At 41.4% G+C, this 18,797-nt stretch overlaps 1 protein-coding gene across 1 annotated transcript in view; it reads left to right on the forward strand.

Annotated features, from left to right (window-relative positions):
- Positions 1–18,797, forward strand: part of TRPC7 (transient receptor potential cation channel subfamily C member 7) — a 102,049-nt gene that overhangs the window by 47,470 nt on the left and 35,782 nt on the right. Inside the window, exon 3 of the mRNA XM_060271662.1 lies at positions 16,431–16,595. Within this exon, the coding sequence (XP_060127645.1) occupies positions 16,431–16,595 (165 nt within the window). The remainder of the gene's footprint in view (positions 1–16,430; positions 16,596–18,797) is intronic.

The following is an 18,797-nucleotide window of genomic DNA, read 5'->3' on the forward strand; positions in this document are numbered from 1 at the left end:
CGAGTTAGTAGGCCTGTAGATTGCCCCCCCCCCACTTCTGTCAAAAGGAGGGAAAACTTTTTAAAAAATTCCCAGTGGTGAAATCATGGGAATGAAATAGACTCGGATGAATCCCAAGCTGATGCTATGAGGTGGCTTGGACCTATACACAAGCCATTTTCCAAAGCATCAAATTGTGGTCTGAACTCAGTCTTGTGCCCAGTTGCATACTCTTTTTATTTGTTCTCTCTATCCATTTACCCACCTGTTGAGGCTGGAAAAATATGATATAAAATTAAACTGCTTAGAGGTTTTCTTTCAATCAAGCAGCATATAAATTTTGTTAAATATTTTTTTTAAAAAAATCTAAAGGCTGCAGTATTGAAGTCCGTGGAACTCATTTCTATGTCAACATGCATAGAATTGTACTGGATGCTGCTGTTTTGATGTAATATTTCTTTAATTTCAGGCTCTGCATTCTGTGTGGCTTCCAACAGCCTTGAATTTCAAAAGATTAGAGCAAAACAAGAGAGTGGCATTCTGTTTTGTTTTTAGTATTTTAATCTTCTGGAAACACTAAGAGGGGCTTGACACAATGTGCGTTCAAATCAGCAGAAACTGTTCTACTTACGTCAATACTCTCTCTCTCACACACACACACCCCATGACCATATTTGTTTATTCCATAGATATCTACTTGCTGTAGGAGCTTATTAGCATCTCTTTATTACTTACTTTATCAAATTCTTGGAAAACAAAGTAGATTTACTGGTGAGTGTTCTGTGCTTTAGAATTTAGCACTCTAAATGATAGTGGAGAATCCCACATATAAAAGGATCAGTATTATATATTTCATAGAATGCATACAAATACATACATACATACATACATACATACATACATACATACATACACTCAGCTTGCTTCACTTGCCATCCCCACTACTCTCCCACCAACCCTCTGGCCCCAAAGCCTCTCCCATTCCCCTTATTCTTACTCCTTACTCCTCATCAAAGCCCTCCCTTACTCCTTGCCCAAGCCCCCTCCTGTATGCCCCTCCCCTTACTCCTTGCCAATCTCAACAGCTCACCTGTGCCACCACACTGCCCTTGTTGCTCATCGCCAGGCAGGTGGTGCTGTGGTCTAAACCACTGGGCCTTTGGGGCTTGCCAATCAGAAAGCCGGCGGTTCGAATCCCTGCGACAGGGTGAGCTCCCAGCTTCTGCCAACCTAGCAGTTTGAAAGCACACCAGTGCAAATAGATAAATAGGTACCGCTGCGGCAGCGGGAATGTAAACAGCATTTTTGTGTGCTCTAGCTTCTGTCACGGTGTTCCGTTGCACAAGAAGCAGTTTAGTCATGCTGGCCACATGACCCGGAAAGCTGTCTGTGAACAAACGCTGACTCCCTCAGCTTGAAAGCAAGATGAGCACCACAACCCCATAGTCGACTTTGACTGGACTTAACCATCCAGGGGTCCTTTACCTTACCTTACCTTGTTGCTCAAACTGCCCCACTGTAAGCCCTGCTCACTCACCCCACAAGCTACCTGTCTCCATTGCTTTCCTCACCCTGCAGTCTGTCACCAGAATGACAACAGACCAGTGTGTACACACACATTTACACACATATGCACACGCATTTCCAATAACCATGCCTCAGATTAACATCAATGGGTATGATACTGCCATTGAACCACTATATATATAGAATCAAGGCAGGCTCTGATTACTTCCCACATATTCAGTAGTAGTATATAGATAAGCAAAGGTTTAAAATAACAAAGTCCAAGCTATGAATTATTATTATTTTGCTTTTCTCAGAATGCAAGTAGCTCCAGTACTATAGTGAGTAGATGAAGTATCCTGCAACATGGCCTCTATCTTTATAAAACACCAAGGGAAAAACATCACAAATATTACTAAAATAAATAATCTGACCTTTGTAGACGAAATCTGTACTTTCATCTTGCCTTTTCATGCAGCCATAACTGCAAAACAAAATAAAACAACAAAACAAAACAAACACCTTGAGACTGTGGGTACATCTTATCTGTACGGATAAGAAAGTGATTTTTGTTGCTGTTGTTGTTGTGGTTCTTGTCAAGGAGTAGCACTGGGGCAGCTTTTTATACACGCCGTCAAAAGTTGCTGTTGTGTCAGATAATGGAAACAGAAGAAAAAGCCCACAATGAACTTCAAACAATCTTCTCGCCAAGGGCCTACCTCCAACATTCTAGCCCTACTTGAGTGTTCTACTCATGGATCAGAAGAACACACATGGGGCTATGACAGGCATCCCCAAACTGCGGCCCTCCAGATGTTTTGGCCTACAATTCCCATGATTCCCTAGCTAACAGGACCAGTGGTTGGGGAAGATGGGAATTGTAGTCCAAAACATCTGGAGGGCCGAAGTTTGGGGGTGCCTGGGCTATGATGAGTAGCCCCTCCTAATGGCGTGTGTGTGTGTGTGTGTGTGTGTGTGTGTGTGTGTGTGCAGTGCAGACATCTGACAGAAAGGCGATCTGGAATGTGATCTTGAACCCCTGGTTGCCCAGGGTTCTGGATCATGTGTTCTGCAAGCGTGGAGTCTCCCTCCCTACCTTCCTTCAGATGCTTGTACTGTACATCAGACACCAGGCCAGGAGGGTTGGTCAGTAGAGATTCTGGCTAGCATTTAACTGTGACTGGAATGCCGCCCCACAAGGGGCATTCTTTCAGCAATGAGAGATGTGGCTTCAGCTGTTCCAGTTCTCAATAGGAAAGCTTTAAACTCTCTCATTGAAAGCAATGAGCAATTGGGCTCCTGGGCAGAGAGGGGGCATGTAAACAGTTATAGGATGGAGAAGAGAGGCCAACGCATGACACCTTGACTGGAGGCAGTGGTGCCAGCTGCCTTCTTCCTTATCTTTAAACTGGATTTGGATTGGACAGCTCTTCAAACAGAGAGCTACATTCTGTATAGTACAGGTCTGGGGCCCCATTCAGTAGAATGAACAGGAAGCCCCCCCCCCTGCAGCAGAACTAGCTTACCACATTTAAGTGGTAAGTGAAATGATACACATTAACATCTAAAGAAGCACGCCCTTCAATAAAACAAGTCCAGAGTCTAAAAATTCTTAACAGCAGCACTACCCAAGCCCCACCCCCCAAAAACTGGAGCCAGAACTGAACATAAAATTGTGGTGGGGATGATTATATTATTTATTGGATTTCCTTCCAGACTGGGTTACAGCAAAATGAAAATGCAAGATTAAAATCAGTTAAACGCATTATGGAATACCTTGAATTTATGTTGTAAGTATGAAAGGCGCAAGCCATTTTGTAATGAAAATGTGCTTTCCCCCTCCCCAGCACTTTTCGTTTAATATAGCCCAGTATGAAGCCAGTAGTCCTCCTTAGGAGGCGAACCATTCATCACCTTCGTTCGACGTCAAGTGCACCTCTTTCTATGCCACCAAATTGCAGCTCCCCAGAGCCCAGCTCCAGCTTCCCACAGCTGCCAGTACAATTCTTTCCTCGCCATGAAAGGCACAGCACCTCCTCTCAGTTTAATTAACAACTAGGCACATAAATTGGTTTTGGGGAGAAAAAAAATTAATAAAATTTAAACAGTTCTCCAGATGGCTTTGCAAATTCTATTTAAAATACAGAGCTGATTCAGGAAACATCCCCCCTCCCATAATTTCATTATTAATAATTAAGATTGGGAAGATGCTCCAAGCGGACGGCTGCCTGCTCCATTAAATTTGGATTTTTCACTGCATTGGTCACACACTCAAGATGCTTGAACCTCCCCCATCCCACATGGAAACCTCTTTTCCTCTCCTCCTCTCTCAGCATGTTGGAGGACTGGCTCATTTATTGGGTGGGGAGGGTGTTTAGTTAGTCACTTCTGCTTCAAGTCTCTTATCTCAGTTTGCATGACAGGAAGAGGTAGCTGCAAAAGTGAAAGAAAATACAGTGGCCAAGGAGAGGCCAGGCATACGAAAAGAAATCAGTTCTCTGTGAAACAGAATACAGTTGCTGCAGCCAGGAGGGTAAGGAAGCAAATTCAGGTATCTTGGTAAAGATAAACAGAGAACATTTTAAAAACAACAACTAATAAATAGCAGTAACATATAATGAGCCCTATTGGATCAGACCAAAGATCCTTCTTATGTACCATTCTGTCCTCAGAGGGGCCAGCAAAATGCCTATAGGAAGCCCACAAGCGTGTCATAAACACAAGAACATTCTCCCCACTCCTGATCCCGGAAACTGATGTTCAGAGGCCTTTGATACTGGATGTTGTGCACAGCCATCTTGGCTAGCATCTGACCCAATACAGTGGTACCTCGGGTTACAAATGCTTCAGGTTACAGATTCCATTAACCCAGAAATAGTACCTTGGGTTAAGAACTTTGCTTCAGTATGATAACAGAAATCGTGCGGCGGCAGCGGGAGGCCCCATTAGCTAAAGTGGTGCCTCAGGTTAGGGACAATTTCAGGTTAAGAACGGACCTCCGGAACGAATTAAGTTCTTAACCAGAGGTACCACTGTACAAAAATACTGGGGGAAAGGCAAAAATGAATATTTTGGGAACAAATGCCCATACCCTTCTGTTTAAGCTCCAGTTGGTAGGCAACGTTCAGATGCTACAAAGTGCAGAGGTTTGTTCCTCTCATTTTCTTCACAGAACAAGGACCCAACAGAGGCAGCCTTAGGCGTTCATTCGCATTGGGTGCAGAGCTTCGGGGGTGCTGGCAGGGACACTGCAACTATTATTTAGAATGGCGCATGAAAAGTGCTGAATTTTCGCACTTCACAGGGTGCTGCTGAAATTTGGGACCCCCAAGTGTGCCACTGGCCCCAGTTCTCCTTCAGATATCCACAGTACTTCAAACTATATTCAGCCATGCCCCACTTCTTTCTTCCTATGCCTTTGGGTCAGTTTCCTGTGCGAACTCTCTAAGCATGTGACTCCGACACTCGTTCTTAGCTTGTCAGTCTCCCTAGCAGAAACTCTCAGCCTTCATTCATCCTGTTCCAAGTACCTGCCGCACAATTAAAACTTTTCAACAACTGTATTGTAATTTCCTTGCATTGCTCTGCACCCTTTGTGCTTTCTTGCCTTTCTTTTCAGAGTCGACATAAATAATCACAATGTCCTCACTGGCATGGATATCTCATTTAGCATGTTATTCACATGTGATTCATTTTATTTGAATTCTTAAGCTTCCTTTTTCTTCACTGCTCATACAAGAGTTCATTGCCTTATAGGGTATGGAGAAAGCTATTGAAATAAAATGGCAACCCAGACAGACCACAGATTAAAAAAAATTGATTACTAAAGTTAAAAGGATTAATGAAACCAATTAGTGGCTCTTGCGGAGTGTGTGACCTGGGCTGCTCCCAATTTAGTCTACATATATTTCTCCAGGAGCAGCAAACCCTTTAAAGTATGTTCTTTTCATACTGTGATGCTAAATTAATGTGAATACAAGAAGCAGAAGGGAAACATTCTGGCATTAAGAGTTAATGGAGGGTGAGATTCCAAATCTTGTATATTTACCTAACTCAGGGTCAAACATAAGGGTGGGCAAACCAGGCAAATATCTGAGGCACTGTGTATGTTTGGAGAACCCCAACCCTGTCATGGACTACCCTTCTCAGCTATTGCTTTATTTCTGTAAGCATTTCTGACTTTCTCTAAGCAATTTGTAGATTAATATCAGTAAAATAGAAACTTGGTCAATAGCTCCAAAAACAATTTGTAAAAGCAATGTCAACACAAAATTAATGAAAAGCAGCATAAAGCCATACGCCAACATAAAATCAGTAAACAACACTGAGCCAGCAAGCAGAAGACAAAAAGTAATCTTTTAAGAAGTAAAACCATGGAATGTTAAATGTTGGGGAGAACACAAGGGGCTTCACCTGGCACCCCAAAACTTTGAAGGTGGAGAGAGAGCACTCCACAGCAGTGGTGTCACTCAAGTTATTCATCCTCAATTCTTTTGCTACCAACACTAAACTGGATGGCCACTGTGGTGTGAATATTCAGCAGGAGGAGGGTATAATACGAAAATGTAAAACATTTCTGCCTGTTCAACAGGTAGTGTATATGAGTGTGGGTGACTGTGATATCAATTAATTCATTTGTCTGTTTGCAAAATGCCCCACCTTTCCCCTCAAGGGACCTTAGGATGGCAAACAACAAAGTAGCAAACAATACAATAAAAAATAAAATAAATTGCAATATATATACATGTAAACATTTTAAGAATGGTATCACATTGTTCATTTATGCCATAAAAGGGAAAACAGAATGAAGTAGATCACTTCAGGAAAGTATGTGGGCTAATTTTTCAGTAGCCTCCAAGAACATTCTGGAACTTGGTCAAATCTCACGGAACCTTCCAGACTTTTTCAGAACAGCATTTTCCTTGAACCTCCTGGAATGCCTTCGCCATGCCCTCCATGTTATGTAAGGGCAAGGCATTGCCAGTCAGTCAGTAAAATACAAAAATGAAGTCAGAGCTCAGCTGCAGCATTTTGAACTTTGTTCGCTTGCTGTTTTATTGACTAAAAATGCCACTGGCCAATCGTTGGATCTCACTGGGGCCGTGCTTCATTGAGTGAGGGCAAAGGCAAGAAAAGTAACCCACTGAACTGATGAACTGTGGTTAACATTCTTAAGGTGAGGCCAACTGTGGCATTATTTAACCCTGGCCTGTCCAATGTTTGTGCATTGTTCCTTTTCTTGATGCTAACACCTATCAGTTTCTCTTAAAATTCAAAAGCTCTTATAAATCTAGAGGAAACTTTTGTTCATATTTGCTCGTGAAGGTTATGAAGTAAAACAGACTGACAACTCGAAGCATGCAAAATTTGCCATCTTACATAAAAGGGATAAATAATGTGCTCAGGCTGTGTGTGGGCTACAAAGGCAATAAAAACATCGGGTATTCAAAAGTTGGACAACAGGGAGCAAAAAGCACAATGAAGTCTGTGTGAGATGGTGGCTTAAAGTTATGGAACACTTAAAGTTATGACTATGCCTGCAGAGTGAAAGGAAGATGAGAAATGTGTCCTCTTTCTTGATGTGCCAAAGCAAGGCCAGCCATATTTACCCCTGTTCTCTACAGCATATAGTCTGCAGTTTTTAACCATGACAATTTTGCACAATAAAATGCTGTGTGCTCATAGTTATGGTGCATGCGCATAGGATTGCAGCCACAGTGGTTGACTTCCTTCCTTCCTTCCTGTCTTTTTGCAAGAAGGTCTTCACCATAATATGAAGACTTTCGTTTTGATGTTTTCTTGATAGTGTCCCTTTGTATGCTGCATTCTAAATACAGTGGAACCTCGGTTTACGAACACCTCAGTTTACGAACTTTTGGTTTACGAACACCGCGGACCCATCTGGGATGGATTAATTCACTTTCCATTACTTTCAATGGGAAAGTTCGCTTCAGTTTATGAACGCTTCAGTTTATGAACAGACTTCCAGAAACCAATTACACCCATGCTTCGGGTTAAGTACGCTTCAGGTTGAGTACTCCGAGGACCCGTCTGGAACGGATTAATCCACTTTCCATTACTTTCAATGGGGAAGTTCGCTTCAGTTTATGAACGTTTCAGTTTATGAACAGACTTCCGGAACCAATTGTGTTCATAAACCGAGGTACCACTGTAAGCCATTAACAGCCTCTTTTCACATTTTCTTGATGTCAGTTTCTAGGAAAGGGAAATAGCTAAATAAAGTAATTATTCGAAGATCCTATAGTTAATACTTCTCAGTTTTGCAACAGGTTACTGGCTCATTCTTTAAAAAGGAGAAAACAATGGGGAAAGGGGTTGACTCCCAGAGCCTAAATTTGTATTAAACTTTTCAGTCCCTTCTGATTTTACTCCAGTCTAGTAAACCGCCAACCTTTGTTTTGTGAAGAAAATGTGTTTCATTGAATTTTAATAAACATAGATCTGACGAAAATCCCTTCTCACTTTCCATTTCATAGTAGTTTTTGCCTTAGCTGTTCCTACATACTACTAGTGTTAAAGTAGATTAAAATATATGATGAATTATAACAGAACCGGTCTTTGAGTACTATGCTGCCAAATGCAATCAATTATTTCTCTATTACAATAATTATTGGAACATGCGGCATGTTGAGAATAGCTTGTACTCTCAAATTCAGTTAGCAATGACTAGGGGCCTCCAATTTAATGAAGCCCTGCAACTATAAATAGATGTGCCTATTCTACTGTGATTCACTGCATTTGTTGGTATGCTTACCATTCATGTCGGTTAATAATAAGTACCTACTTGCCTGGGTTTGGCCACATTTCTTTTTGGTCCTCTGCTCTCAGTGCTCTAGCAGCGGGGAAGGGAAGAAGGGTTTATTGGGATGAATGAGTTTCAGGCAGGTGGGAGGAGGTTTCCATCCACAAAATCAAAAGGCTTTCACATTTGCCAGGGCAAAGGTCTCAGTTTCAATTTCTCCTGGTTTAACATTCTCCCAAACTTTTCAACATCAGTTTGAAGCTTTGTTTTGCTGTTTTTAAAAAGCCGTCATGGAAATTTGTCAGCATTTGGATGCAAATTTCTCCTAATTTACACATTATTTGATGCCATTTCACCTAATACACACATTTTTGCAAAGCAATTTCTTCAGATATAATGCATTTTTGTGTGTTGTTTTCACTAATATATATTTTTTTTTGGGGGGGGGGAGGTTGAACACAATGCCCTGGTCTATGCATTTGTATACACATTACTTGGCTGGATAAGTGCATGCAGAATATGGAGAAGTGTGAATTTCAAAGGAGGGCAGCCTTTGGGTTCACAAATTCTTTCAGAAAGTATGAAATAGGTGGGTTCACCTACCTAAGTGCGAACAGAATTGAATTTATCATTTATCCATACCCAGCACACCCCAAACCAGCTGCAGAACTTCCCCAGTTCCGAAGCTGGCATAGTTAATTCACCCTTCTCACCACCATTGATGGGAGGCAAATTAAGATTTTTTTGGGGGGGGGAACGGGACTTGACATTAAAAAGAAAATCAAATGTGCTCCACTTGTTTTTATTATATTATTAACCACTCTCAATTCCAACCTGATAATTGCCACCTGCCTGGATTTTATAATAATGATAACAACAAACAACAACAACAACAACAACAACATATTATTATTATTATACTCTGGGTGGCTTCCAACAGAAAAAGTTTAGTTTAGTTTATTGTTACGGTTCTCGACCAGCATACACATATATACATAAAACAATCCAAAATACAATCTAAAATATAAGCAATAAATATAAACCATTTCAACCATTATAAAAAAATTTTAGATAAAAGAAGATATCACTACTTGGGAGGGTACAACAACTGGTAGCAATGGATCATCTTTGGCTCTGTCCTGAAATTTTGACAGAAAAATAAAATACAATAATCTATTAAACATTAAACGCCTCCCTAAATAGGGCTGCCTTCAGATGTCTTCTAAAAATCTGGTAGCTGTTTTTCTCTTTGACATCTGATGGGAGGGTGTATTTTAATTAATTGATGTCTGTTTTCATGCTTATTGTGTTGTTTTTATGATGTTAGCCGCTCTGAGCCTGGCCTTGGCCAGGGAGGGTGGGATACAAATAAAAATTTATTATTATTGTTATTCTTATTCTTATTAAATGTTCATTTTGTAAGTCACTTTGAGTTTCACTTTTTTTGGGGGGGATAGCTCAGTATTGTTATTATTACTATTAATTCAGGAACATTTGAAGGCCCAAATGTTGCCCACACCTGCCATATTCCAGCGTAGGTAGTATAATATAGTGTGAAGCTTCTCTGCTACTTAGCTGTCTCTTCCTTGATGTCCCTTCAAGCTTAATATTTTGCTGCTAAATCAGCTGTCAATAAGTCTGTCATCAGGATGCTACCTTTATCAGACAGTCACAGTTATGTCCAGGTTCAGAGATAATCATTCCTTTGAAATCAGTGCCTAAACCTCTATTGATTTTTATGGCACTCAATCATATACCCACAAGAGTCTATAATCATTTGAAACCTCACACCATAAATGCTACTGTTTTATTTTTCTACCAATGTACAATAAATTCACTGCAATAAATTCACAAGTTAGATTTGCTGTTGTTCTCTAGTGTTCAGTGTCTTTTTCTCCCCCTGAGATATCATTTATATAGAGATGTGTCATACTCTCCCTGGGGCTTGTGTCTCTGAACACTTTTTCCTTTAAAAAATAATAATATATATTTCCTCTTGAAGAGCCTTAATCTCCTTTTGCTTTCTCACAAAATACAATGAACTATGTTAATAACATTTTCTTTATCTCTCCTTTTCATTATCTTTATCTTTAATCATGTCGAAAGATTATTAGCAGTCAGTCACATTATATGTGGTGCAGAGATGGAGTCACTCTGGGGTAAAATGTGTAAACTGAAGAAGCTTTATCTCTTCTAATAAAAAATCCTTTGTGAAGCTGCGGTGGATTTGTCATTAGGAAACCATGCTTTGATACCAGGCAATTTCATTTGTGTTCAACTAGATTGGAGAATGATCCCAACTTTATGGAAGAAAGAATTAAGAAGTATATACCTTCTGAATGTCAGCAAAAATTATATCCCCCGGGCTCATGTATCTCGTATGTTATGCATATCACTGGACAAGTGATCCTGTCATTTATTTCTGAGAGAATCTGTGAACAGTTTAATGGCTTGGTGTTATGAGGGGAGAACTTGACATTATCAGGGCATAATTGTGGTTCCATTTGCAGAAGTAACAAAATCAGGGAGCAAACCTCTTGGGGAGCACGGAGGGAAATGCTGCCCCTCAAGGCCACTTCTGCCTTGCCCCACATCCAACTGAAGAGCAGGGGCAGTCTTTCCAGTTATGTGACATTTGAGTAAACCACAGAGCCTAGAGCTTGCCGATCAGAAGGTCGGTGGTTCAAACCCCCACGACAGGGTGAGCTCCCATTGTTCGGTCCCAGCTCCTGCCAACCTAGCAGTTCGAAAGCACGTCAAAGTGCAAGTAGATAAATAGATACCGCTCTGGTGGAAAGGTAAACGGCATTTCCGTGCACTGCTCTGGTTCACCAGAAGCAGCTTAGTCATGCTGGTCACATGACCTGGAAGCTGTACGCCGGCTCCCTCGGCCAGTAAAGCGAGATGAGCGCCACAACCCCAGAGTCGTCTGCGACTGGACCTAATGGTCAGGGGTCCCTTTACCTTTACCTTTACCTGGAGCATCAAGCCCCATGAGTGGTAGAGACAGACTGAAATGTTTCATTGGTGGTTACAACAACCACCGGAGGCAATTGCCTCCAGAAGTTTGTCTGTTAGAATGAGAGTAGCAGAGAGCAGTCCCTCTCTATTGGCCTTTGATGGGTGGGCAGGTTTTACATGAAAAGTTTTTTTTCTGCTATGGTGGCTCTCATTATTTTTTGCTTGTTGTTTAGTCGTTTAGTTGTGTCCGACTCTTCGTGACCCCATGGACCATAGCACGCCAGGCACTCCTGTCTTCCACTGCCTCCGGCAGTTTGGTCAGACTCATGTTGGTGGCTTCGAGAACACTGCCCAACCACCTTGCCCTGTGTCGTCCCCTTCTCCTAGTGCCCTCAATCTTTCCCAACATCAGGGTCTTTTCCAGGGAGTCTTCTCTTCTCATGAGGTGGCCAAAGTATTGGAGCCTCAGCTTCAGGATCTGTCCTTCCAGTGAGCACTCAGGGCTGATTTCCTTCAGAATGGATAGGTTTGATCTTCTTGCAGTCCATGGGACTCTCAGGAGTCTCCTCCAGCACCATAATTCAAAAGCATCAATTCTTCGGCAATCAGCCTTCTTTATGGTCCAGCTCTCACTTCCATACATCACTACTGGGAAAACCATAGCTTTAACTATACGGACCTTTGTCGGCAAGGTGATGTCTCTGCTTTTTAAGATGCTGTCATTGCTTTTCTCCCAAGAAGCAGGCATCTTCTAATTTCGTGACTGTTGTCACCATCTGCAGTGATCAAGGAGCCCAAGAAAGTAAAATCTCTCACTGCCTCCATTTCTTCCCCTTCTATTTGCCAGGAGGTGATGGGACCAGTGGCCATGATCTTAGTTTTTTTGATGTTGAGCTTCAGACCACATTTTGAGCTCTCCTCTTTCACCCTCATTAAAAGGTTCTTTAATTCCTCCTCACTTTCTGCCATCAAGGTTGTGTCATCTGCATATCTGAGGTTGTTGATATTTCTTCCGGCAATCTTATTTCCGGTTTGGGATTCATCCAGTCCAGTCTTTCACATGATGAATTCTGCATATAAGTTAAATAAGCAGGGAGACAATATACAACCTTGTCATACTCCTTTCCCAATTTTGAACCAATCAGTTATTCCATATCCAGTTCTAACTGTAGCTTCTTGTCCCACATAGAGATTTGCTATTAATTAGGGTGTGCCTGATTCTTCTCCTACATTCTGCTAGTATTTAGGGTGGACTTGTGCCCATTAACATCATGGACTGGTGGAGTTATATAAATGGTGGGTTGTGCCAGAGGGGGGGGGAGAGAGAGAGAGAGAGAGATCCCCTCGCTTATTGATTTAATCTTATTGAATTTGATATAGAACTATTTTTTCCTGTGCATTGACTATGCAGCTCTATTAGCTGATTGCAGCATTTTTATTGTTTGTATTGCTTGGCTGCTTTTTCATAAAATTGTGTTTGTATGATGCTGTTAGTTAGCCTGGGCTTTCCTTTTTGAGGGAAAACCCATAATTTTACAGCTTAAAAACATTAACAGAGATGATGGTGACCTAGGCTCACTGCTTGCAAGGTATGGAGTCTAAAAGAGAGGTGATTTGCAGTCAGATTTGCAGACAGAATCAGCTGGCAAGGACAGGGTTAAGCACCACACTTACCTGTTGATTCTTCACTGTAGGTACCCTCCAACCCCTACATCCTAGCTGGAAATCCTGTATTTCCTTCCTTGAATAAATAAGACACTCATATAGATTCCAGCTTCCTTCAAAGGAAATTGTATACCAGGTAATCAATAAATAACAGCACTAAAAAAATCAATAAATATTTCAATAATCATTTCCACTGGACCAAATGTGGTCCAATTCCTGTGGGAAAGTACTAGCCCAGCTGATGGTTAGCTAGTCACCTAGCCTTATGCTGCTAGACAGCTTGTCCATTGCTCATGGAAGACTACTTACAATTAAGTAATCTCTTTCAACCCTATTACATAATAACTATTCTGTTGCATTGTTCTATATTGTTATATAGGTCATGCTCTGTTTTAATGACATTCACAGTTCTCCAGCTGTAGATATACACCCTCAGCTTGCTTTTGGAGCTCAAATTAGACAATATTTAATGATTCCTAAATGCGAGATGTCATATCCCCTCCAGGAGGAGCTTTAACATTTAAACTAATAAGCAGTTCGTTTGCTTTGTTCAAAACATTTTGGACTCTAACTGCCTTTGGCATTGGTTTGATTAAATGCTGATTTAATTGTCTGCATTGTGCCTACAAGAAAAATGAAAAGCACGCAGAGGTTTTTATGATGGTTCTTCTTCCGGCAAAGAAAATGAGTTGTATCTGGTGCTGGACAAAAGAGGTACAGTTATGCGCACGCTGACATCAGCACCACACTCTGAAGTTCCAATGAAAATATTAGACAGAGAGATACTAGGGACCAATGCCAAGGGCTGGTCAACTGTGGTTTCAAGCTTCCCACTGTGCTCTCATTTGTCCCCTAACTCTTGTCCCACCCAACCTATGTGTTGGGAAGAAAAACATAATCCAAAAGATACACTGCCGTAGGAACCCAAAGAGTAGACTGAGCTGCAAGTACACAACAACTGCTATATTCTCTGGGAAAATAAGGTGTATATATTTTACATGCCTGCAAAAAAATAGGTGCTGGGGGATGTAGGAGGGAGTGTGTAGACTGTGCCCATTCATTTCTAGTTACAGTGGTCCCTTGGTTCTCAAACGCATTGGTTCTCAAACTGCTTGGAGCCCAAACACTACAAACCCAGAAGTAAGTGTTCCATTTTGCAAACTTTTCCCGGAAGCCGATTGTGCTCCATTTTTAGTGTTACGCTTCTGTTTTGAGTGCCACACTTCCGTTTTGAGTGTTATGCTGAGGTCTGTCTGTTTTTGCTCCCTTTTTTGTGTTTTTGCTTTTGCAGCTCTTTTTTTGTGTGACTGCGTGGAACCCAGTTCTGCTACTGATTGATTGATTGATTGTGTGACTGTAGTACATTGTTTATTGCTTTCATTTTATGGATCAGTGGTCTGGTTAGATAGTAAAATTCATGTTAAATTGCTGTTTTAGGGGTTGTTTTTAAAAGTCTGGAACGGAACAATCCATTTTGCATCACTTTTTATGGGAAAGCATGCCTTGGTTTTGGGACGCTTTGGTTTTGGAACGGACTTCCAGAATGGATTAAGTTTGAGAACCAAGGTACCATGGTATTTACTTCGTAACCTTTTGGATATACCAGTTTCACCACAAACTGGTACAAATGGCATAGTGAAACCAGAGGGGCAACACACTTGATGAACTGCTTTCTGTGAATGTCTCACTAAACTGGAGCAGCCTCTTATAATTTGATTTCAAGTGCCCCCAATGTAATTGTGTATTTGTGTCAATGAAGTCCATTTGTGTCAATGAGAGCCCTGTTCCTGCCTCTCTCCACCTGGCCCAGGGCGAGGCCTGACAAGCCTCATAAGGACAGGGATATTTTGGGGGAAGTTTTGTTGGGAGTTTTTGCTGTTGTTGCTGATATTACTGATGTTAACTTTTTCGTAGATTTATTTTTATGTGGAAACTGTTCAGTTTGGTTATGTAGTTTTTAATGTGTTTTATTTATTTTTATGACTACTTTGCTACATTTGAAATTATGTAAATCTTTTCATATTGTAAGCCGCCTTGAGCATTGTTTTAACTGTGGAAAGGTGGCGTACAAATAAAATGACGATGACAACCATGATTATGTTCTGACAATGATGCAATATTCTTTCTACCACAGCATTGTAGACTTTCGCAAGCTTCTTAGAAGGCAGCATTATGAGCTCAGAATAAAAACAATAGACCTCTGTCCATATTTTACTAGATATTCTCCAAGTCCTCCTTATTGAAAGCCCCGGAACTGGTCCCATAAGGACAAGGTTCTAGGCATGCCAGTAGTGACCATAGAAAGGCAGGACTCTAGACACCTTTCAACCCTTCAAATTCTGGTCACATCCTGCAGCTCTATTAGCAAAATTTGTGAGCTATTTTGGGACTTCCATGCTAATGAATCTGTGCATTCTCTGCTTACAGGCTATGTTGCTCTTTTGAGTTGATTACTGGTAGAAATTAAGAGGAGGAGGAAGAGCAGTAGTAGTGTTTTGGTTTATTACCTGCCTATAACCCTGGGATCCCAGCATGGGTTACAACTTAGAATGACTTAAAATCACAAAAATATGGTGGGTAAAGAGACTTGCATTCAGCTTTACCTGAAAAGTGTATAATGAAGATGCCAGATGCAGAAAGTGCATCTCTTATAATACCAGACTACGGAGCCATCAATAAAATTGAAAGTGGATTCGGGAAACAAAAAAGGAAAGGCATTCATAACTAATGAAATTTCTGAATTTTACTACAGCGATATGGAGTGATGGCCATTAGTCATCTAGATGCTTTTCAACAAAGCTTTCTAAGATAACTTCCTTGACATTAGCATTCACACCAGACTTCTTCCGCGAAGCACTACAAGAGATGTTTTAGTGTGTTTTGAAAGCTGAACACAGCAGGATTGCAGCTGAAAATACAGTCATAATGGGAATACTTTAGTACTTGTGTTTTTTTGGACTGTGGCTTTTTGAACGGTGAATATATCCTGAGATGGCAATTTAAACTGTTGCTATTGACACTGATCACTTTTGGATATAAGAGAAGAATCTGCAGAGATAGTGGAGGTGCTTACAAGTCATTGTAGATGCTGCATATGTTCCAAATGGATTATTGCCAACAGGTTGGGTTTTTTTAAAAAAATAACTTGTTGGATTTTCTGCAAAAAGGGTTTATCAGAATTAAATTGGGGGAGTGGAGGTAACTGGCAATTTGTTGCTAACAATGCTATGTGGATGCTGCAAAAAACTTGTATGGATGAAGAATACTGTTCCACAATAAACTCCAGTCTGGGAGTACCCTAGATTTAAACTTTTGGAACAAGCAATGTTTTGTCTGATAAGACATAGGTGATGAGTGTTAAATGAATGGGCCTAATCTCTCAGTTTTCCAGGGATTTGTTCTCTGCCTTTGCTACAAGCTTTGAATGTTTAAAAAGGGCTCTGTTTCTCTGTATATTTACAGCTTTGTCACCCCTGTGGTCAGAGGACTCATCCTGCTTTCTTGCTCAGCTCTTATATTCTTCAGGCGATGCTTACATTCATTTTTCCTCTTGCAGTTTGTTGCCCATCCCAACTGTCAGCAGCAGTTGCTCACCATGTGGTATGAAAACCTCTCAGGCTTACGCCAGCAGTCCATGGCTGTGAAATTCTTGGCTGTTTTTGGAGTCTCCATCGGCCTTCCATTCCTTGCCATAGCATACTGGATCGCTCCCTGCAGCAAGGTACAGATTGGTTAAGGTGCATGTTTGTTTATCATTATTTACACACTGTTCCTGTGGGGCTCGATGCCAGTGCAGATGCTTAACTAAGACCACAAACAAATATTGACATTGCAATTGCAAGAGGGCTAGAAGGAAGTCTCAGGGGTTTCCTGTGGGGTGACAGAGGGATAGGAAGAAACCAGCCAGCCAGCTCCGAAATTGTTTTGAAATTTGTTCCCCAAAGTGTTAGAGATGAGAAGGAGAAGAACACTATTTAGAGACAGGTGGGGAAAGCACAAATGAAAATAGGAAATAAGGGATGGCGTAATGCCAATTTTACTAGTTATTAGGGGTCGTGTGTGAATGCAATTTTAGAAGGAGCAGCTAAGAAACCTTGTTTCTGCTGTTACTACAGGCATATCCCCTTAGGCTGAGTAGCCAAACAAATAGATGACTGCAGGTTTCGTATCTCTCCCTTAGGCCTAATTACTGCTATCAACCTGAGCTGCCACATGCAGTACATTTAAGGGAACTGTCACATGAAGAAGGTGACACTGTAAGGCACTGTAGGTAACATGGTGCCCTCCAGATGTTACCGGAATACAGCTCGCATGATCCCTGATCATGAGGTTAATGGGAGCGGTGGCAGACTTTGGGGCATACCTGCCAAGTTCCTGCCGGAAAAATAAGGGATCGGACCGGAAATAGCAGAACGGAAGTAGCGCTGCCGCCATTTTGGAACTGGGCGGAGCATGCTCAGAAGCGACTTTTGATGCTGCTCTGCCCAGTTCCAAAATGGCCGCCACGCCAGAAGTCGCACTGCAGCCATTTTGAAACTGGGCAGAGCAGCATCAAAAGTCGCTTCTGAGCATGCTCCGCCCAGTTCCAAAATGGCCACCACGCCAGAATAAACCGGGGGGGAACAAAAAAATCCGTTTTTTCAGCTGAGAACAGCTGGGAAAATGGGGTTTTCCCCCGGAATACGGGAGACTTGGCAGCTATGCTTTGGGGTCTTGAATTTCAGTGGCACCCTGTGCTATGCTAAAATTCAATGTGCCTCCCTCCCTTGTGCCTCTCGCACTCTGTTCTACAGCATTGTTTTGGTGCCTCCTGCAGGGCAGCACCCAGCGGTGCCCTAAAACCGCCTCTGATGGGAGTTAGAGCCAGACTGCATCTGGAAGGCAACATTTTGGGTGTCGTAATCACACAGGCATAGTTTGCATTTAACAAAATGGAAAAAAAACAGAAACAAAAATCAGGCAGTAACTGAAACCTGCTAACCCACTCATGCCCAAGCACCAGCTGAACAGACATGAGTTAGAGAGATCTCCAAAATATTAGGTTTTGGAAAAGGAATAAGCGTTGATATGATTCCGAAGGTCTGAGGTTCTGCATTATTTATCTTTCTACAAATTATATTTTTATGAAGTTTTGAAAGCTGTCATTCCAAGGACGATTTCTACAGCTTTCATCAGACTAACAAAGAAAATAAAATATTGATGCAGCCCTGATAGAACATGGATTTTTTCGACATCACTGGAGAAGAGCAGTTATATGAAAAAGAGTTTCTATGCCATCTTATGTCAGCGACAATGCATGCAATACTTTGATTGTGTAAGGTACACCTGGGTCTTCTGGTTTAGGCTGCAATCCAGTGTCTACTTACCTACAATTCCCACTGAAGTCAATGGGCATTCTGAGTAGACATGTGTCAGATTCCACAAATCCAGAGATGTGCTGCTTCTGCATATAGCTGCTTAGACAAATGGTGTCAATGTTATCCCCACCACCACCACATACACACGCAAAAAGTCATTAGGGCAAAGTAGCAGTTCTTCCCTATATTGTTGTAGGTAGATACTGCAGAACAAATGTTATGAACTAAGAAGCCAGAGTACCTTGGCTAGAATAAATTCTAATCACTGGATTGACTTTTCACAATTAGTGTTCACACTGCAAGTATCATCACCATACCCTCTCAATACTAAAGCCAAGTGGTCCCATGCCTATCATTTTGGAAGTGAAATATTCAAAAAAAATAAGGTAGCGGACTCCGCACACTAAGGGCACACCCCAGGTATATGAAAGTGCATTCATTTGTAAATTAAATGTTGTTTTTTTTAAAAAAATGTCCAATAAAGAGCTTGACAGTGCCATCCAGAGCCTAAAGTAGGCATAGGCAAACTTGGCCCTCCAGATGTTTTGGGACTACAACTCCCATCA

Source organism: Zootoca vivipara, chromosome 2 (genome assembly GCF_963506605.1).
Source record: "Zootoca vivipara chromosome 2, rZooViv1.1, whole genome shotgun sequence".
NCBI lineage: Eukaryota > Metazoa > Chordata > Lepidosauria > Squamata > Lacertidae > Zootoca > Zootoca vivipara.